Source organism: Ornithorhynchus anatinus, chromosome X1 (genome assembly GCF_004115215.2).
Source record: "Ornithorhynchus anatinus isolate Pmale09 chromosome X1, mOrnAna1.pri.v4, whole genome shotgun sequence".
Taxonomy (NCBI): Eukaryota; Metazoa; Chordata; class Mammalia; order Monotremata; family Ornithorhynchidae; genus Ornithorhynchus; species Ornithorhynchus anatinus.
This window is the reverse complement of record NC_041749.1, coordinates 81,805,488-81,827,889: the sequence shown is the minus strand read 5'-3', so window position 1 is coordinate 81,827,889 and position 22,402 is coordinate 81,805,488. Positions and strand designations below refer to the sequence as shown.

Below are 22,402 nucleotides of genomic sequence, written 5' to 3'. Positions count from 1 at the left end.
GTTTACATTTTATTGATGAACTAGGTGGGAAGGTCGATGGGGACAAGGGATAGCGGAGCAGAGGGACGGGGGGTTTGAGGAGGGAGTTAAAGAGACTTTCCCTAAACCCTCATTTCTCCTATTCGCCTAAGCACTTTGATCGGTTCCCTTTATGCACTTGATATTCAATTTACTCCCAGCCCCTCAGCATTTTTGTACATATCCATTTGCCCTACCTGTAATTTATTTAACTGTCTCTCTCTCCCTCCAGATGGTTAGCTCCTTATGGACATGGATTGTGTCTACCAACTCTGTTGTATTGTGCTCTCCCAAGTGATGAGTACAGTGTTTGGCTCACAGTAAGCATTCAATAAATACCACTGACTGACTGGCTGGTTGAATAGAACTCAGAGCAGCTAGCTGTTGAGCAAGGTTTCTAGTTGGGAGTGATTTGACCATGCAGATAGGGTTTGGGGTAATTTGGGGAAGGGAAGGTCGTTTTTACCCCTCAAGGCCCTTCTGTCCTCTGCCTACTCATTTCCCTCTCCTGCCCTTGCTAGCATATGTCCTTGATTCAGTCATCCTTTCCTGCTGTACGCCCACTCCCTGGATGTTTCCTCTCGAGTCTCCACCTCCATGTCCTCTTTTCTCTGCCTTCCTCCTCCTACCTCCCTACATCTATACTTCCACACTCTTCCCTCCCTGGGAGTATAATGATGATAACTCTCCTATCTCAGAATTAACATAGACATCTGCCCTCCCAGAAAGATAGGGAGAGAACATGGGGTACCAACTCTGTGGAAGCAATGGGGTCTAGTGGAAAGAGCACGGGCCTGGGGGTCAAAGGACCTGGATTCTAATTCCGGTTCTGCCACCTACCGGCTGTGTGACGTTGGGCAAGTCACTTAACGTCTCTGTGCCTCAGTTCCCTCATCTGCAAATAGGGGATTTAATATCTGTTCTCCCTCCTACTCTCTTGGGAGAGTACAATACAATAATTGTGGTATTTGTTAAAGCGCTTACTATGTGCCAAGTACTGTACTAAGAACTGAGATAGATCCAAGATAATCAGGCTCCACATGGGGCTCAGAATTAAGTAAACAATCAATTATATTTATTGAGCACTTACTGTGTGCAGAGCACTGTACTAAGCACTTGGGAGAGTACAATATAACAGAGTGAGTAGATACGTTTCCTGCCCACAAAGAGCTTACAGACTAGAGGAGGAACTTACCGTCTAGAGCGACTGATACTATAAATTCGATCGATTGACTGTATCTGAACTAAAGGGGGTAGCACCTGGAAATTTTTTGAGATACTCTGGGGCCTTAAAGTTACTCCCATGTGCCATAGCAAGCCATATGAGAACCACTGGGCTAAGAGAAGACAAGCATCTCCCTACAAAGAAGTCCCAAAGACAAATTTCTATGCGAACCAAGCACAAAGGGATGAAGAGAAAGCAGGCCCTGCTTAACGGATACTCTTTTCTTTTAGATCCTGGATATGTGGACCAGTGCTTATTTTCATGTCTAATAACCTATCAATTATATTCATTGAGCACTTGCAATGTGCAGAGCACTGTACTAAGCACCTCGGCGAGTACAATACAACAGAATTAGCAGACACGTTCCCTGCCCACAATGAGCTTGCAGTTTAGAGTCTACTCTATCACTGAGTACTTTCTGATATAGACAAATAAGGGTGATAAACTGAACTATGTAACCAGTAGCTCAAGTCTGCCTGTGTGTTCTGAATTTGGCAGTACAAACCAAAAGAAGTTATCAGATCTCAAAAGAACTACAATCTAATAACCTCAACAGAGATTTTAGCTCAGTCTCATTTTCCATTTGTTGGATTTCTTATGAAATATTTACTGCAGCCACAATGCTTGGTTTAGATGAAAAAAAAATCTATTCAATAATACAGGTTACCTACACAGTGAAAATGAGAGATTTCAGGGTACTGATGTAAGGAGAAAACATGACAATTTCGTTCCCTGTCCTAAAGCATATATTTAAACTCGGGGGGGGGGATGTTTCTTAAAAAATAGTGTCCCAAATATATAATTCACGTCGCTCCTTAATTACCTAATAATTCTACTAAGAAATGTAGTGTGAAACCTTAAATTTTTCTTATCTGTATTCTCCACTATGTCTCTCCCTTGCCATAAACCAAGAAAAGCATGAGGACCATCCAAATTTGGGGAGGCAGTGTAGAAAGGATCACCTATTCCCCCACTATGGAGTCTGCTCATATATTCTGCAAAAACTAGGTTAAAAAAAAACCAATCCATTCCAGTTTCGGTAGACCCTGACTCTTGCTCCTAGTTGTCAGTGTGGTAAATTAGGTTGGTCTCAGAACAAGGCAAAATGCTGGGAATTTAGTACCACAGGGCATGTGCCCTGGCAAAGTTCACATCTCATCCCTGTGGCCCTGCACTGCCCCAACCCCAAAGGCAGCCCAAATGGGGCCCAGGTCCAGGGAAGGTGAGGGGTCAGGTAAGCTCAGCGCATCTATTCCTGTCTGAAATGGCTCTGAAAACGCCAGCCCAGGCCTGGGTCAACTCTGGCCAAAAGGACGCAAATCTGGGGCTCCATTCTGATTTAGTGCCTGGTCAATGCAAGCGTGCCCCGGAATGGAAGTCGACTCCTGGGACTGACTCTGGTACTGTTCGGTGCTCTGGGCATAACAAGTGAGATCTCTCAAACTGTGAAAATCTAGTTTATCATTTCCCTTTCCCCACTGCAATTTCAATGTGTTTGGGTGCCATCGTCATCAGCGTATTTGTTACATGCTTCCTACACGCCAAGCACTGGATTAAGTGCTGGGGGAGATATGATACAAGCAGATTGGACACAGTCCCCTGTCCCAACTGGAGCTCTAAAGGGGGAAGGAGAACAGGTCGTTTAATCCCCATTTTATAGATGAGGAACCCGAGGACCAGAAAAGTGAAGTGACTTAAAGTCACCCAGCAGGTAAGTGGCAAAGCCGGGATTAGAACCCGGGTCTCCTGACTCCTGGGCCTGTGCCTTTCCCACTGTGACGTTGCTTTGTTAAGTCACATTTGTACACCAATAATCAGTTGTATTTATAGAGCGCTTACTGTGTGTAGAACACTGTACTAAGCACTTGGGAGAGTGCAATATAACAGAATAATCATCATCATCAAGAGCAAGATCTTTGAATGTACCTTTAGCATCCTGCTGTTTTCCTGAGGCACGCCCCAATTTAATTCATTGCCAAATGGTTTAAATATTCTTAATTCTCATTTCAAGAAATTTCCCTGTCTTATTCCTTTTCCCCCAATTATCTACAGGGTTATCTTTATAAATTCTTGCTTTTTCCCAGCTTTATTTCGTAGGGTAGTCACCTACGAAGGAGGTGTTATTGAATGAGAGCATTAAAACCAGAGCTGAAAATGAACTGGAACAGATTTGAGAGTTGTTTCCCCAGCACAGATGCCCAAGTGGTCCCGGGCTGGGGCTGGGGAGGGACTGCAGTACCCGGTGTCACCAACGGCCAGCGTCCCACCTCTCCCATTTTTTTTTTTTACTCCACCCTGAGGCCCTGGGCTACGTGATTGATGTGCCTTTGGAGCCAGAAGGACTGGGTGATGGGAAGAGGGGGTATTGGAGGTGGAGCCAAGGTAGCAGCTCTAACTCTTTGCCTTCTGCTGGCAGGACAGATGCTCTATCCTGGTCTTGGAACCCGTGGAGCCGATCTAGGCCCTCCCCCTCCTGTTGGTCTGGTGTGGCCCCTCCTTCACTCCCCTGCCAACCTCCCCCACGTCCCCTCCCCAACTCCACACACACGCTTTCCCTCTCACTGCTGTCGGCCATGCTGCCAAGAGCAGTTGGAAAATATATGTACATATATATATTTTTACTTTCACCCTTAATTAAAACTATTACATAATCAAGCTCTATGGTAAACTCACTTTATGGTCAATTATAGTAAATGCTCCTAAGGTAGTCTGGTATAATGTTTTTTTATCTACCCAATTTTATCTTTCTTTCAACCTAATTGACAGTAAATTTACAAACCAATTCAAACTCTCTTCTTAAGTTCTAATAATGTATTTCCAAATAATAGTTGGTTTGCTACAGCACTTGATTTTCCAGTTTTTCCAACCCAGCACTCTGTAATTTGTTCCATTTATACTGAGTAGCTGAAATCGGCAGACTGAATTCTTCTTGTTCCATATGCTGCACCGGTAACAATAAAACTCCTCACGGCATAGTAGTTGCATTCTTGGAAAATGCTGTGTCTTCGGAATCAAGGAGTCAATAAGGGGTGAGGCAGGAAACAGGCCTCAAGAATTCACTTCTCATCTGAGGGTGGTGAGATGGACCCGGACCTGGGTCCCTGCAGCCCCAGTTTAAGCGCTTAGGACAGTGCTCTGCACAGAGTAAACGCTCAGTCAATACCACCGATGGTGGGATGGAAGTCCGAACCTTTCCGGAGCCTCTCTATATCAGCGCAGCTGGTGACCCAGTGTCCAAGAAGATCTCGGAAGGCAAACAGCCATGTCTCCTGGGAACGGACATGCCCGGGAGCTAAAGACAAGCTACTCAAGGTTTTCTTGTTACGCTCCTGGAATTGCAATGTGCCTTCAGACTACTGCCTGCCACAGCAGAAGGGATCTCTCCGCTGAATGCCACATAGGGTGCAGGGAGGAGCATCTATATTTGGCTTTCCCTAAATCTTACCACAGCATTTGGGGGCTTTGGTATTCCTGAGCCCTGGCAATTACTTAGTGACTTTAGCTGCCCTGAGAAGTTCACTGAGAGTCTGAGACTGCTCCAAGATGGCCTTGCCAGTTAGGTCAGAGCTGGGGGTGCTCTGCAGCAGCGTGGCTCAGTGGAAAGAGCACGGGCTTGGGACTCAGAGGTCAATCCGCCCTCTCCTCTCCACCCAAACGGCTATCTTACTGTTACAGGCTCTCGTTATATCCCGGCTGGATTACTGGGTCAACCTGCTCTCTGATCTCCCTTCCTCCTCTCTCTCCCTGCTCCAGTCTATTCTTCACTCCGCTGCCCGGCTCATCTTCCTGCAGAGACGCTCTGGGTATGTCACTCCCCTTCTTAAAAACCTCCAGTGGTTGCCTATTGACCTCCGCACAAAACAAAAACTTCCCACTCTAGGCTTCGAGGCTCTCCATCACCTTGCCCCCTCCTTCCTCTCCTCCCTTCTCTCTTTCCACTGCCCACCCCGCACGCTCCGCTCCTCTGCCGCCCTCCTCTTCACCGTCCCCCATTCTTACCTATCCCGCCGTCGACCCCTGGGCCACGTCCTCCCGCGGTCCTGGAACGCCCTCCCTCCTCACCTCCGCCAAACTAATTCTCTTCCCCTCTTCAAAACCCTACTTACAGCTCACCTCCTCCAAGAGGCCTTCCCAGACTGAGCTCCCCTTTTCCCTCTGCTCCCTCTACCCCTCCCCCCCATCTCTTTGCCTCTCCGTAGCTAAACCCTCTTCTCCCCACTTTCCCTCTGTTCCTCCCCCTCTCCTTTCCCATCCCCTCAGCACTGTACACGTCCGCTCAACTGTATATATCTTCATTACCCTATTTATTTTGTTAATGAGATGTACATCACCTTGATTCCATTTATTTGCTATTGTTTTAATGAGATGTTCTTCCCCTTGATTCTATTTATTGCTGTTGTTCTTGTTTGTCTGTCTCCCCCTATTAGACTGTAAGCCCATCAAAGGACAGGGACTGTCTCTATCTGTTACTGTCTCTATCTGTTACCGATTTGTACATTCCAAGCGCTTAGTACAGTGCTCTGCACATAGTAAGCGCACAATAAATACTATTGAATGAATGAATGAATGAATGAATGGGTTCGAAACCCTGCTCTGCCACTTGTCAGCTGTGTGACTGTGGGCAAGTCACTTAACTTCTCTGTGCCTCAGTTACCTCATCTGTAAAATGGGGATTAAGACTGTGAGCCTCATGTGGGACAACCTGATTACCCTGTATCCACCCCAGCGCTTAGAACAGTGCTCTGAACATAGTAAGCGCTTAACAAATACCAACATTATTATTATTATTATTATTATTATTATTATGGGGCAGAGTTAGGATTAGAAACCAGGTCCCTCTGACTCCCAGGCTCGTGCTCTATCCACTAAGCCATGTGATTGAATCAAAGCAGCAAACACGTTCTTTGGGAGACTTTCAATCAGTCGATAATGGTATTTCTTGAGCATGTAAATACGTGCAAAGCAGTGGACTAAATGCTTGCGGGAGGACAAAACAACAGAGCCGGTAGACACATTCCCTGCCCGCAAGGAGCTTATGGTTCAAATGAAGCGTGGCAGCATCACGGGCTTCAGACTACACTGAAGGCCTACAGACCTATCGGACTCTTTGGTCTTCCATATATTGCTGTTAGAGCTGGCCCCCGTACAGTGTCACACCCAGCTCCTTGAGCAGTTCCACTAGCCTCGCCTAAACCCCACGCCAAACAATAAAGTCTGGGAATGAAAACAGACCACTAGCAGTGAAGCTACGCTCACCTCCAAATTGCACTGTCGGGAGGAACACGTGAGGAGGAGCACGTATTCAATAAGACAGGGTGGTGGTGAGGAGTTGGCTGAGTAAATGTTTGGGTGATGCAGTAAAGCGCGGCCTCAGAAAAGGTGACTCGAAGCTGAGAGTGGGGAGACAACTGCAGTGGACGAGCCAGAGAGGCGCACTTCAATTGAAAAACAAGTGGCTCTTTGTGCGTGGAAGCTTTGAGAGGACTGCAAGACCAAGTGGCAAACATGAACTCAGTATAAAGTGCTGCTAACTGCAAATGAGAAGCAGCGAGGTCTAGTGGATAAAGCCTGGGCCCAGGAGTCAGAAGGACCTGGGTTCTGATCCCAGATCTGCCGCTTGTCTGCTGTGAGACCTCAGTGGAAAGAGCCTGGGCTTCGGAGTCAGAGGTCATGGGTTCGACTCCCGGCTCTGCCACTTGTCAGCTGTGTGACTGTGGGCAAGTCACTTAACTTCTCTGGGCCTCAGTTCCCTCACCTGTAAAATGGGGATTAACTGTGAGCTTCACGTGGGACAACCTGATTACCCTGTATCTACCCCAGCACTTAGAACAGTACTCTGCACATAATAAGCGCTTAACAAATACCAACATTATTTCACTTCTCTGGGCCTCAGTTCCCTCATTAGTAAAATAGGAATTAAGACTGTAAGCCCCATGTGGGACAGGGACTGTGTCCAACCTGATTAGCTTGTATCTACCCCAGAGCTTACTACAGTGAATAAGAGCTTAACAGAGGCCATTAAAAAAAACCCCACACACCACAAAATACCAAAATACCAAAAAAGGTACAAACTTTGTGCGTACATAACGTAGTCAGCAACAGTCTTTTCTGCTATATTCACACCCAAAGGGACCTGTCAGTGGGGTCAATTCAACAATAGATAAAAAGACTGGAGACTGTTTTGCAGAGGGAACCATCTGCGTGGAGGGAGCAGGGTTTCATCCTTATTCAGAACACCCAAGTTTCATTTCTGCTTCAGTTTGGCTTGATTGTGCATTAGCGCGGGCAGCCATGCGGGGAGGATTGGGCTTACTGTGTTCTACTTACAGGGATTTCTTTTTTCCCCATTATTCCCACTTAGCATCCCAGGGCTGGAAGGGACCTCAACATGCCTTCTATTTCATTCTCCTGCCTCCGGGCAGGGCTGAGCTAAACCTCCCTTTGAAGTCCTGATGTCTAAATCAGTAACATGAAGTGCTGATGTCTAAAATCAGCAATAACTTATTTTTCCTAGTTTCTAAAGAAAGGGTCTGGTGAATTATCAATAATTTCCTCTCTCAGGATCCCAACCTCCCCACTTCCCTCACCCTTAAGACTTCCTTTTCCATCATGTTTGACCAGATTAAGTCAAGCAGAGAACATCAAACTGTCCAACCACTTATATTACTTATTTTAGCCATTTAATAGTACAATTTTTATAGCCTGAGGATTAAGCTCCTCCACTGGTGGCCAGGGAACACAGGGCAGGTAACACAGTTTTAACTTTCTGTATGTTCCCCAAGCACCTAATAGAGTGTTAACCCAGCTGATGCTCAACTGCTGCTGCTGCTGCTTCACATCTCACATCTGTACCGTATTCTAGAACACTGGATGTTTCATAATGAATCCTTAAAAGTTCTTCAGGTGTGGGAGGGGTGGGGGAAGCGGCTCAAGGGGAGAGATATTAAAAGGTTTTTGTCTGTGAACTACAGTGCTTCATAAGAAATTCCTTGTCGACTGACGATTAGTTTCTTTCTCAAAATCTTATGGAGAAAAACATGGAATAAATACATTTGTTCAGATTTTACACTTTTTTGAATTCCTTCCGGAGAGAACGCAAGCTAATGGAACAAAGAGTCAAACTCACTAATAATAATGATGGCATTTATCAAGTATTTACTATGTGCTAAACTCTGTGCTAAGCACCAGGGACACTAAACCCCTCAGAACAGCTGCAAGAGCTGACTTAATGACTCATTTATTTCTTGCTTCAAAATTACTCAAAGTTTTTCATACTTAGTTCATCTCTATTGACAGGTAATCTTTGATACAGGTGACTGTCTAGACAGGCTTCACTGTAATTGAATTTTCATCAGTTTTCACTTCACTTTTTGCTTTTAATCGTAAATCAATTTTGATTTATGACATGTTTCTCTACCATTTGTATGATAAATAAGGAAAGTGGAGGAAATAATTAACTGTTAATAATTTTTTTTTTTAAAAAAAAGACCTTTGGTATAGAACTCTGTCAAAGACCTTTGGAAAATCTCTCTCCTAAACCTACTTCTCCTAACTTTCCCATCTCTATCAATTCCACCACGATCACAGTTGCTACCTGTCACTGAATCCTGCAAACTTGGTGTCATCCTCAATTCATTCCCACATTCGATTTCTAAATTCTTTCTCCACAACATTTTCCTCACACATCTCTTCGGCCACACACCTACCAACCTGCTCCAAGCTCTTGTAACTTTACAGTTAGCCTACCACCTAAGTCTCCTCACCAGTTTTCCTCCCTCCAGCCTCATCCCACTTCAGCCTCCACTACACGCCGCTGCCCGGATCATCTTCCCAAAACGCCATTTGGCACACGATGCTCCACTCCGCCAAACCTCCAATGGCTAGTCATCTTCCTCCACGGCAAGCAAAAATTCCCCACAACTGGCTTCGCGGCTCACCACCGGTTCTCCCCATCTCCAATACCGGCTATCTTCATCCACTAGTCCCCAGCTTGCACTCTGCGCTCCTCCAAAACCGTATCTCTTTCTCGATGCTCCTCTAGCCTCCATCCCCATTCTACTGGTGATCCCTCATTCACACTGTTCTCCAGGCCTAGAACTCCTCCCTCCCTAAATTCAACAGACCAAAATCAATTAATCAATGGTATTTATCCAATGCCTACCATGTGCAGAGCACTGTACTAAGCGCTTGGGAGAGTACAATACAAGAGAGTTGGTAGACACGACCCCTGCCCTCAGGAAGATTTCCACCTTCAGAAGCCTGTGCCGCAGCCCTCTGTATCTTCAAAGCCCTTCTAAAAGCCCACCCTTTTCAGAGAGCCTTCCCCGATTAATTCACGACATCTTAGTTATGTCAATCCCATAGCCACCAGTAGTATTTACTTAATGCCTATCCTCAGTTCTTCGGTACATGTTCATATTTACTTCGTTACTCAACTGCTTATTCAACTACCTCACCCTGCACGCATTTGTACTGCTTCCTGCTATATCTTTGTTCTTCCACAGATTCCAAATATGTCTGTCTTTCTCCCCCTCATTAGACAGAAAACTTCTCGAGGGCAAAGACACACGTGTCTTGCTTCGGTTTTATTTTCCCAAGCACTTAGTTCAGCGCTTCCCATCTAGGTCCTTAATAAATATCACTGATGGATTAAATGCAACATCTGCCTACTTCTGTGGTCTTTTCAGATGCAAAAGAGAAAGCATGTTCTATAAAATTAATTACATAAACATCAAAAACAAGTCCATAAGGCAGTATATGTCATATCTGCCATTTCAAAATAGGCATTCATTAGACTAAAAAAAATGACTCTTGCCAGCAATTCGCTTAAATGCTATTTTTGCAGATAATATGGTGAATTAAAGATGCCAGTCCTTTGCTTCAGATCACGGCACTTAGAGCTGGGCGAGTACTGAGAAAGCTCAACTCTGCAGTGCCAAATTGAAAGGTAATCAGCTAGAGTGCTTTTCTGGGAGGAGAATGAAACACACCTGGCCAATATATTCGAAAGACCAAGGAGACACACCAAAGTTTTTGTTTTTTTTTTATAGCTTGCAGCTGAATATGAATTCTAAAGTGTTTTCTGAAAAGATTCAGAAGGACTAATAGGCTCCATTTGCATTTGCTATCTCTCTCCCTGTAGTTGAAATAAATATGTTGATGGAGGTTTGGTCAAACTGCCTCTTCCTTCTCTCCATCAATGTGCACATCTATGACACAAGGGTATAATTTAAGCGCTGCACACAAATTTCCTGGAAGTGTTATTTTTATAAACATAAGGGATGCATACAAGGGCATTTAGTTTATGAATTTCCATCCCAACGAATAAGCAAGAGACCTGAAAGTAACATAGTATAAATGATTGAAAAGTGATGAGAAATGTGACCTCACTTGGTGGCTCATTACTTTATAGCACACAAGCGAGCTAGGAATTTATTTTTATGTTGACTAATTATCAGGACTCTTCACCTTAAAGGAGTGAAAATAATAATTCACTTTATTTAGGATCAGTTCCTAAAACAACTGGATTCTTCAAATTGTGATCAATTCATTTTGTTCAAACTGGCCTAAAATTGCATGGTATCACCATATGAAGCTAAACAATTCATTTCGGAGTCAAATATTGCGACCACTAAACTGAATGGTCTGTTGCCTGAGATTTTTAGCTTCAAGTCTGCATTTTCATCATGGGAATTAAAGGTCACACATACACAAAAATAAATCTAGAACATTTTTCAGTGTGTACACGACAGTCTTAATTTCTGGCATTACGAAGAACTTTTGACAGATAATTAAACAAGTTTCTCCCTTTCCTGCCCCTCGTTGTGATAACAGGTAAAACTACAGTACTAGGCTGGGCACTTCTTGAAGTTACAAATAAATTTAATAATAATGATGATATTTGTTAAGTGCTTACAATGTGCCAAGCACTGTACTAAGCGCTGGGGTAGGCACAAGATAATCAGATCTCACATGAGACTCATAGTCTCAGGAGGAGGGAGAACAGGGCTTGACCCCCGGTTTGCAGATGAGGGAACTGAGGCACGGAGAAGTGAAGTGCCTTGCCCAAGGTCGGTCGGCAGATGAGAGGGGCGGAGCGGGATTAGAACCCAGGTCCTTGGACCCCCAGGCCAGTGCTCTTTCCACTAGGCCACACTGCTTCTCCATATGACCCCCTTCCCCTAGGAGGTTACAATCTAAAACAGATAGGCCAATGCCCGGAGGTGCAAAGACTTCAATTATTTACAGTGGTGCAATTTTTAAAATGGCAGAAGTCTTACGTGTGACTGCATACTTGGGAGTAAGGTCGGGGGGAGGAGAGACCAGCACATAACTTCTAATCAGTCCCAGAAAGTTTCACTGAGTGAGACTGGAGAAGTGCTTTGAATGATGGAAGAGAAGAAAGTAGCCAAGCAGAATGGATGAGCACTCCAGGAGGTGAAGGATGCGGCCAAAACAAAGACTCATTGTTGGGAAAAGGAGGATCAGAAGAAGGGAGAATGAAGAAGGAAGTAAACACGATTGCCAAAGTGGAGCAGAGGGGGCAGAGGGGGGTGGGGGAGGGGGTCGAGAAAAACAAGAGAGTTTAGGGACAGCATGATGATTCTAAGTGACATTTCATCATGCTGTCCCTGAACTCTCTTGCTTATTGCCAGCAAGAAAGGACTCAGACAACTTTCTGGGAAATATTACCTGGCGTAGTGGATATAACACAGGCCTGAGAGTCAGAAAGTCATGGGTTCTAATCCCGACTCTGCCACTTGTCTGTTGTGTGACTTTGGGCACGTCACTTTACTTCTCTGTGCCTCAGTTACCCATTCATTCATTCAATGGTATTTATTGAGCGCAGAGCACTGTACTAAGCTCTTGGGAAGTAAGATTCAGCAACAAATAGAAGCAATCCCTACCCAACAATGGACTCACAGTCTAGAAGGGGGGAGACAGACATCAAAATAAGTAAACAAGCATCAATAGCATCAGTATAAATAGAATTATAGATATATACCCATCATGAATAAAATAAATAGAATATGTACATATATACACAAGTGTTGTGGGGCGGGGAGGGGGGTAGAGCAGAAGGAGGGAGTCGGGGCGATGGGGAGGGGAGGAGGAGCAGAGGAAAAGGGGGGCTTAGTCAGGGAAGGTCTCCTGGAGGAGATGAGCTTTCAGTAGAGCTTTGAAGGGGGGAAGTGTGCTAGTTTGGCGGATGTGAGGAGGGAGGGCATTCTAGGCCAGAGGTAGGGCGAGGGCCAGGGGTCGACGGCAGGACAGGCAAAAACGAGTCCCAGTGAGAGGGTTAGCACCAGAGGAGTGGAGTGTGCGGGCTGGACTGTAGAAGGAGAGAAGGGAGGTCTGTTAGAAAGGGGCAAGGCGATGGAGAGCTTTGAATCCAATAGTGAGGAGTTACATCATCTGTAAAATGGGGATTGAGACTGTGTCCAACTCGACTTGCTTGAATCTGCCCCAGTGCTGAGTACAGTGCCTGGCACATAGTAAGCACTTAACAAATACCATCACAACCTTGAGGGACCTACAAGTGCCCCGGGGAGCAAGGGCAGTGCCAGACTTCCCCAGGAGGTTCTGAGAGAACTGGAGAAATGCTGGAACCAAACCGGGACCTCCAGACCTATCACAACCTTAGCATGCCAACCAGAACCGTGACTTGCCCTGGTCGAGTCTGTGGCCTAGGCTTCCCTGACACCCCCTGCCCCGCCCCCTCCCTCCCTGAAGCGGCCTCAGGGCACTCTCGAGCCCCTGTCGGTTCAAGGATCCTCCGGTGCCTGCAAACATGGTGCCATGGATCTCTTCTCCGCTACTTACTTTGTCGATCTGGGGAAGATCGGTCTCTGGGAAGCTGCTGGGGACGTGGCTGGGAACTGAGTTGGCATTGGCTGTTGCATTAAAGGCTCAACCGTAGTTGGGAAAGGAGTCCACACAGGGAGTCGACTAGGACCCACACACTCCTTGATTTTGACTGTGGGGGTTGAGGGGGAAAAAGGTGGATGAGAGCTGCAGTGCAGGCATTGGGTTAGCAGTTGTGCCTTTGCCATGCTGACTCTGAAACGGCACTGAGAAATTCTGTTCAGGAGGTCTTGATGAAGAGAACGGCACTATCTCCAAATCACCACGCCCCTGACTGGGGCTACTTTGCCCTTGGTGGAGTTCTGAGGATCTGACAGTCAAGACTTGATTTAGGAAAGGGATTTCGTGTGGGTATTCTAGCCCCACGCAGGGTTTCGGGTATGTGATGCCCACCCCGCTGAGTTGCAGTGGGAAAGCTTGGTTCCTGCTCTTGAAAACTAGTGCTCCACTGTGCTCCCCACAACATGTGGAGTGGGTATTTTCTGCTGTCTGGGGGAGACAGCCAATATGCTTTCCAAAAGCACTCACCAAGATTGATTTAAAGCGAGTGGGAATTTTTAACAGAGGAAGATATTTGATTTTTCTCAGTACAACGGAAATTATGGCCAAACCATGAGAAAGGAAGAATGGATTCCAGTTTGGCCAAAGAGAACAGAATACCGCAAGGGAGGTCCCGAGAAATAGAATCTGATTTCTCCACCAGATTTTTTGGGAGCCCTACACATTAAAAAACCTATCAGTAAATAAGGAATTTAAAGAGCAAGAACTATTTACAATGTTAGAACTTACGGGAAGCTAAATGATCCCAGTTAGACTTCATAAAAATTATTTTATTTTGCAATGCCTGTCATTCAAGGATCTCAGAGTGCTTTACCAACCACTGGGTTGCAAGGAATTTATAATGACTACCATATTTTGCTATGGAAGTAGGAGAGAGTAGTGAGGCCAACTGTAATTTCTAGAATAGGCAATTAGCCAGTAATCAGGCTGCTTCAGCACTTCCAGTCAAATGATCACAGAGCTTTAGATCTCCTCATCAAATGAACCACACACACACACAGACACACCCCATATGCATACACACACAGTCTCCTGGGGACTGGGCCAAAGGAAATGGATAAAGTTCTGCTTTCGTGAATTTTGCTCACTACATCCTACCTTCTCTCAAATCTCAGAGGTGGTCTCCAGCCCAGGAAATGAGGAGGTTCGCACACGATTAACTCCTGAACCATAGTCATATGAAGGGTTTCTTAAACCAGGACTCACAAAACTAAAACAAACTTTTCCTTACCACCGGTTCACTATTATTATTATTATTATTATTATAATACACTCATTAATTGATAGGCCATAATTAGGGAGAAGTCTGAAAGCTCTACATCGTTAGACTTTAGCTGAATCTCACAGCCGAATTTTAGCTGTAAGCACGTGTGCAACTACCAAAAGGAGTACTTTCTACTGCACATGCACACTCCACATTTCCGCATGCAAATCGGGTAATTGAGTGCTTAACTCCCTGGTTTGCACAGGCAATTACCAGATTTGTGCACACCAACACTGAAGCATTTCAATGAACACTCACCCTCTAGATTCTCCAGAAAGGAGTTGGATATGAGAGCTGACTGTTGAACCCATGTCTCTGCTGGACCTGGCGGCTGGTATTCCAAGTCAGAAATAAAATGGTCTGTGTCAGAGAAGAAGACATAACTACTGAATGGAGCAAACCAGAAAGCAGATGGAATTTAATAGTCATGCCTCACGAGGAATTCAACTTGGGTTTGAGTTTTGTTTTGCGTTTGGTAGACGTTGGGCAGTTTACCCTTCAACTAGATAGGAATTTTGCTGAAGTTCCAATTCAAGGCGGGATCCCATAATTATACATTTATTAATCAAGGGCTTCTCTGGGGTGGGTTACTGCAAATACATTTTCTTTGAGTTACAGATCTAAATTTTTAGGGTGACTGCCGATGTAATGACTGGTAAAGGAACTCAGAGGGACAATGATAGGTTACAGTGATTCTAAAAATTGGGCACCTTTAAATGAATGTGCAATGCAAACAATAATTCTCAGTTAGCCTAAAAGGTACTATCATCACAACCAGGGTCACTGCTCTAAATTCACAGAAGCAAAGTGAACAGAAGCAGGAACTTTGGAAATACGTTCTCCTTCGACCCTGCCTCCAGCTTTGATGCCGACTCTTTCTTGGGCTTCGATGAGCCATGTTTTGGTTTGGGGAAATTTAACCAAGACAGCTTCTGGAACAGTTCCAGTTTAACATGGGGCAGCCCAGGCTGCAGTCTGCTGTTACACTGCTGAGTACTCTAACTTTGGTTTTGAGACGAGCAGAAAGAACCCCGGCAACATGAGACGAGAGAAGGAGCAAGATGGGGAACAAGATATAAAAGAGGCACAGGGAGAGGAGGCTCGCGGGAGAGGCAGGAGGCAATGGGGAGGACCCTAATGGGACAGGATCGTGACACAGATGTTTATCTTCTGTGGCCACTCTTCTCCCAGCCTCCCTGGCATGACTGTGAGCCCGTGGTTGGGTAGGGATTTTCTCTATTTGTTGCTCTGCACACAGTAAGCGCTCAATAGATACGACTGAATGAATGAATGACCACCATCATCACGGTTGGCGTGGGCCAAAGAGGGACCTGGGCAGGTCAAACCATTGGCAGGTGGGAGGGGATCCGGCCATTTCTGCTGTGGCAGTTGGGAGGGGATTCCATCGGAGTAATAATAATAATAATGTTGGTATTTGTAAAGCGCTTACTATGTGCTGAGCACTGTTCTAAGCGCTTGGGGTAGATACAGGATAATCAGGTTGTCCCACATGAGGCTCACAGTTAATCCCCATTTTACAGATGAGGTAACTGAGGCACAGAGAAGTTAAGTGACTTGCCCACAGTCACACAGCTGACAAGTGGCAGAGCTGGGATTTGAACTCATGACCTCTGACTCCCAAGTCCATGCTCTTTCCACTGAGCCACGCTGCTTCTCTGAAGTGCAGGGAGCATGCTGCCCCGCTGGGTTCATTCATTCAATAGCATTTATTGAGCGCTTACTATGTGCAGAGCACTGTACTAAGCGCTTGGAATGTACAAGTCGGCAACAGATAGAGACAGTCCCTGCCCATTGACGGGCTTACAGGCTAATCAGTTCCAAACCCTTCCAGTCAACTCCCACCCAAGACCATCTTTGAGCCAATTAGATTGCTTGGACACAACCACCCGGATGGTGACAAATCCTATTTTATGAATTTGAAAGGAGGGTCCGATTTTGGAAAAGACATGCTAGTGGCAATGCTCGTCCCAATGAAGAGGCTCCAAATCCAAACTTCTGGCCCCTCCCTTTCGACTTTGGTTTTGTTTCTTATTAAAATGGGGCCAATACAGGATATATTATCTGTCTTTCAGGAGCGGGGTAACAATGAAACTATTTCTTAGGCCCTCTGAAGTGCATTAGATTCATATAATCTCAAATGGCCTTCCAATTTAAGGACCGTATTCTGTCCCTGAGCCTGTCAAAATAAAGAGTGGAGGCATTATTTTAGTATCGCCCTTCCTGGCCTCCCACCTTGGAAGGGTCAAAAATGCTCCTCGCTCCAATGAGATCTGCCTTAGTTTCAGACGGTCAAGTAAGTGACTGCCACGTTTTTTCCATGATATTGCCACATTATTACCTGTTAGGTAGGTATGTTCCCAAGTCAAATGAGAAGACGGTTATTTTCACCTTGGAAGAAATATATGCATACTAGGAGTTCAAATTTGGTTCTCCTATTTGGTCCCACCATGATAAAAAAATCAGAATTGCTATTTTGGACAATAGTTTATGTTAAAAAAAACAGCTACGAATATAATCAATTTGTAGTTTTTACTGCATGTCTACTGTGTGCAGAGCACTCTACTAAGTGCCTGTCAGAGTGCAAGAGAATTAGCAGACATAATCCCTGCCCTCGAGGAGTTGACAATGTCACAGAGAAGACAGACGCTAAAATAAATTACAGATTGGAGGAATATAAGTAGTCAGTAATATAGATCCTTCTCTGCATCAAGCAGAAACTCCTGACCGCTGGCTTTAAAGCACTCGGTCAGCTCTCTTCCCCCTAGTTATCTCTGCTTCGCTCCCACTACACCCCAGCTTGCACACTTTGCTCCTCAAATCGATTGATGGTAGTTAGCGAGTGCTTTCCGTGCGCAGGGCACTGGCTCTTGGGACTCAAGCCAATCTACTGATTTCGTGTCTCTCGCTGCTGACATCTTGCTCCTGCCCTCCCTTTTAACTAGACCTCCCACCCCTGTTATTTCCAGCAGACCACTGCTCTCCCCATCTTCGAAGCCATTTTGAAATCACATCTTCTTCAGGAGGCCTTCCCTGACTAAACTCATGCCCCCACCCTATTGTCACTTCTGCTCTTGTATGTCTAATCACTTGGGTACTCACGCCCTCCTGTTGAACTTCTATTCATATCTGTATATGGACAGAAAAGCAGCAGCCTGGCCTAGTGGAAAGAGCACAGGGCTGGGAGTTGGACAACCTGGATTCTAATCCCAGCTCTGTGACTTGTCTGCCATGTGACCTTGGGTAAAGTCACTTCACTTCTCTGTGCCTCAGTACTCTCATCTGCAAAATGGGGATCGATCCCTGTTCTCCCTCCTACTTGGACCGTGAGCCCCAGGTGGGACCTGATTATCTTGTATCTACCCCAGTGCTTAATACAGTGCTTGGCACATAGTAAGCACCTAATATCACAATTATTATTCTTATTTCTCTACTGCTTCCTTTTACCTGCAATTTTAGTGTCTGTCTCAGCTAGATTGCAAAGTCTTTGAAGGGAGGGATTATGTCTACTAAAGCCACTGTATACTCCCAAGTGCTTAATACAGGGTTCTGCACAGGTTACTGAGTAAGCACTCAATAAATACTATTGATTGACTGATATCCCCCAACTCCCATGTCAGCACTTTCACGCCACCTAAGCACTTAAATGGGAGGGTGGCGGGGTTGTCAACTGAGATTGGAAAGTGGAGTGGAGGAGAAGATTTGGGAGGGAAAATGAGGAATTTTGTTTTGCTTGTAATAATAATAATGTTGGTATTTGTTAAGCACTTACTATGTGCAGTGCACTGTTCTAAGTGCTGGGGTAGATACAGGGTAATCAGGTTGTCCCACATGAGGCTACAGTCTTAATCCCCATTTTACAGATGAGGGAACTGAGGCCCAGAGAAGTGAAGTGACCTGCCCACAGTCACACAGCTGACAAGTGGCAGAGCCGGGATTCGAACCCATGACCTCTGACTCCCAAGCCGGGCTCTTTCCACTGAGCCACGCTGCTTTGAGGTGCTGATGGAACATCTACATAGAGATGTACTGGAAGCAGGAGAAAATATAAGCTCGCAGGGAAGGAGAGGTTAGAGCTAGAAAGGTAGATTAGGGAGTCAATCCACCAATGGCATACACCGTGCGCTTACTGTGCACAGAGCACCGTAATAAGCCCTTGGGAGAGTACAATACAACAGAGTAGTCGGTAGACACGTTCCCTGCCCACGATGAGCTTATAGACTAGTCATCCACCTAGGGGTGGATATAAGCTCTAGCCTGTAAAATCCCCGTGTGTACCGACTCTATTCTAGAGTACTCTCCCAAACGTTTACTAAGTGCAGTGCTCTGCACACAGTAAGCACTCATATATCATTGACTGGTACAGTTGAAGCCTTGGGAGTGGATGCGCTCCCCAAGGGAGTGAGTAAAAATTGTGATGAGGATCTAGGACAGAGTCTCGAGAGACAGGGACTGAGCCTAAGTCTCACTGGTGTATTTTTTCTCAGCCCTTAGTACAGTGCTCTGCACACAGTAAGTGCTTAGTAAATGCTATTACTACCACTACCAATAGCTGGGGGTGGGGGGAGAGGTAGAGGAAGAGCGGCCACAGAGACTGAGAAGGAATGACCAGAGGTTAGCAGGAGAGCAAGGAGAAAATTGTCAGAAAAACCAAGGTATAGTGTTTCCAAGAGTAGGGAGTGGTCCACGGTGTCGAAAGCAGCTGAGGGTTAAAGAGGATCAGGACAGAGTAGAATTCATTAGATTTGGCAAGAGGGTCATTTATATTACTATGAAATGTCATTCTGGTATCTCCCCATTAAAAATTTTATGGAACAAAATATTTCCCCCCAAAATCCCTCTCAACAATCAAGCCAATGCCAAATTAAAGAAAGATGTTTTGTACCATTTCCCTGAAAGCTAAACACTTCAAGTTTGTCAAACCAAAATGGGGAGGCAAACTCCAGAGATGTGAATATTCCACAAAGAGGCCCTTTCCCCTTTTTCTTGGAATTCGAACATCTGGCTGGCCAGTGGGAATTGTGGATATTGGTAACTGTTTGCCTTCGCTTTATAGTCAACTCCTGATTTTCCACATTGGGGGAACAAGGGAGGGGAGAGAACAGTACACGTCATAGGGAGGAAAATAATTTAAATCCTCAGACAACCAAAAAAACTAGATTTTAGCCAAAAATGCCTCAACCTTACTCTCATCGAATCTATTGCCACAGCTGCAATTGAGCAATAAAATGGACGTGAATTTCACATCTGCCTTTGTCCCTCTATCTATCCTGAAGTGGAGTTGCTAATGAACAATGAAATAGCCCAAAGAGGCAACAGGTGAGAGAGGGAAAATTTTCTATTTGTCTTATATTTTTCATGCACGGAAAGACACCGCGTCCCGATCCTATTTCTCAAAATCTAGTAGACAAGGGACGTGTGTAAATAGCTGATGTATAAATTAAGCAAAGTCCAGTTAATTCTGGGTTAATATACTGACGTCTTTAGAAGTACATATTAATGACCCAAGAGAGATTGTGTTCCATGCAAATACCACCCGTGCATTTTTGCATCTGCTAAAACCTTTGGGCCACTTCCAATTTGGCCCCCAAGGAGATGCCTGGCGTTTGCAGTTTGCTTCCACCCCTACACACCCAAGGACAAAATCTCCTCAGTTCTGGAAACAGAAGGAAACTGGGGAAATATGTAGCATCTCGGAATTGGCAAACAAGACAAGAAAGCTAGCCAAGAGAAAAAAAAAATTCTAAAACGTGGACATGTAACATTTAATGAAGCAGATGAAAAGTCCCAAATTCCCTTTAAAACTCTTAGTCATATTTTCTACATTACCTAGGTGCTCTGGGTAACACATCCACCCAAACTGAACATCTCATTTCTTAGAACCTGCCACAGGACTTGCAGTTATGGAACTTCAAAGCAGGGCGGTTAAATAACACATTTAACCTAATGACCTGATTAATGAATGCAAGCTCTGGTAAGTCTAAAGGATTCAAAAGAAGGTAGAGTAGAACATATGCTTCCCCTGCTTGTCAGCTCTATTCAAAACAGCAACAGCTGTAGTTGGGTTGAATCTCTGTGACTACACAAGATTAGTTAATGCAATATATTTAGCATTGTCTGTCACGGCACAAAACCTGCAGATGGTAGTGTCAACTTTCATTGCTGCAGCAGGCCAGGGTATATTTAACCCACATCGCTTACTCTTCATCAAATATATCAAAAAGCAGGAAGGCGGCTAAGGGAATCGGTGGTGCCGACTGACAGTTGCGGGGTAAGAGAGGCATTCAGAGTTGAAAAGGGGGTGGTCGAGAGGCTCAATTAATTCTTTTAATTCAACCTTTAGAGAGATGTCACAGAGATTCTCACACCCAAATACCTCTGGGAACAGAGAGTCCTGAAAAACTCGATCTAATAGTGGTGATCACATATGGTATTTTAGATCAAAATGGCCACCCTATCAAAAGATTGGCAGGTCACCCACGTAGCTCCCATCTACAAGAGAGTTCCAGAGGGCATCCTGGTAATTACAGAATGGTAAGTCTCACTGCTACACTAGGAAAATTTAATAGAATCAACGATTAAGTTTAGGATCAGTGAGCACTTAAAAAAAAAAAACACACCTGTTGGGGGAAAGATAGCATGATTTCTGTGAGGGGAAAATCATGCTATACCAATTTGTTGGTGTCAACAAGCATAGAGATGGCAGGAAAACAGTGGATATAATATACAGAGAGCTCAACCTCAGAGTGTGGAAAAATTGCATCCTAGTAACTATTAATTCCAACAGGAATTAGTGGGCTAGCGGATCGATGGTTCAAAGACATCTCCATGCCAGGCATTTTTTTGAAACAAAATTCCCATATTATGTTCACCACTAATAGAATGCTTTATAGCCCACACCACTCCTTGTTATTTTACTCGGTGAAATAATGTAGGGTTGCAAAGACACAATGAAACACAAAGTATTGTGCAGTAAGGCAGAGGCTGGGAAGTTCATTGAATCACACACTGTGCATGTGCACATGACTCTGGTCAGTTGTGTTTTTCTTCACCAAATCCACTTGCACCAACATGTGGCTTGTGTTCTACCTGAAAGAGATTAGTGCTGCGGGCAGAGTGCTTCCTGATTCTTCCACTGTGAAGAATACCGTTATAAGTAAGACTCACTCCTATGCTAGGAAAATTAATAGAATCAACAATTAAATTTAGGGTCAGTGAGCTTTTAAAAAAAACCCATGATTTGTTGGGGGGGAAAAGATCATATGATTCCTGTGACCGTGAAACCAAGACATGTTACAGACCTGGGTGAATTCGGATATTTTTCAAAATGCCTTTGAAATGCTGCAGGCTTTTGAAAAAACTAAGAGAGGTTGGAGGGATGGTTCTGTCATTCTGGTAGAAAAAAAATTAAGAAATAAAGGGAAAAATTAAACAACCATTTTAAAAAGTGAAAATAAAGCTAGATCATGGGCTAATTATATACTTTATTTATATATTTAGCTGTACCTTTGGGTATTTGTTCCACTGATGTGTTTGTACTGCTGCATCCTCCTGCTTCCACAATCTGTAAATCATTCTTGTTTGTCTCCCCCATGTTAAATCGTGAGCTCCTTGAGGGCAGGGAATGTGTATTTGCCACTTTTGTATTCTCCCAAGTGCTTAGTACAGTGCCTAGCATTCTGTAGGCACTCAACAATCTCTCTTCTTCCCTCCCTGATCGCCATCTTCAAATGGTCACCCACTAGTGGCTCCTTCCCCGTCGCTTTCAAACATGCAAATTAGCCCCTCCGTACTTCCTTGATTTTAATTCCCTTTACCATCTTTCCTAAGATCCCCATTCCCAGCAGGTTAATCTCCTTGCAAACAGGTGCACTCCAGAAATGTGGAATGGCCAGGGTTTGGAGTTAGGAGAGAGGAGAGTGTAGGAATTGTCTGACAATAGGTCAGACTTT

General features: G+C 44.8%; 1 protein-coding gene across 3 annotated transcripts in view; it reads right to left on the bottom strand.

Moving 5' to 3' along the window:
* Positions 1–22,402, bottom strand: part of NFATC3 (nuclear factor of activated T cells 3) — a 196,411-nt gene that overhangs the window by 5,816 nt on the left and 168,193 nt on the right. For 2 of the 3 annotated variants that reach the window (XM_029050383.2, XM_029050384.2), the window contains exon 10: positions 14,691–14,792. The exons of the other annotated variant lie outside the window; for it this stretch is intronic. In XM_029050383.2, the coding sequence (XP_028906216.1) occupies positions 14,691–14,792 (102 nt within the window). The remainder of the gene's footprint in view (positions 1–14,690; positions 14,793–22,402) is intronic. 3 annotated transcript variants of the gene reach the window in all.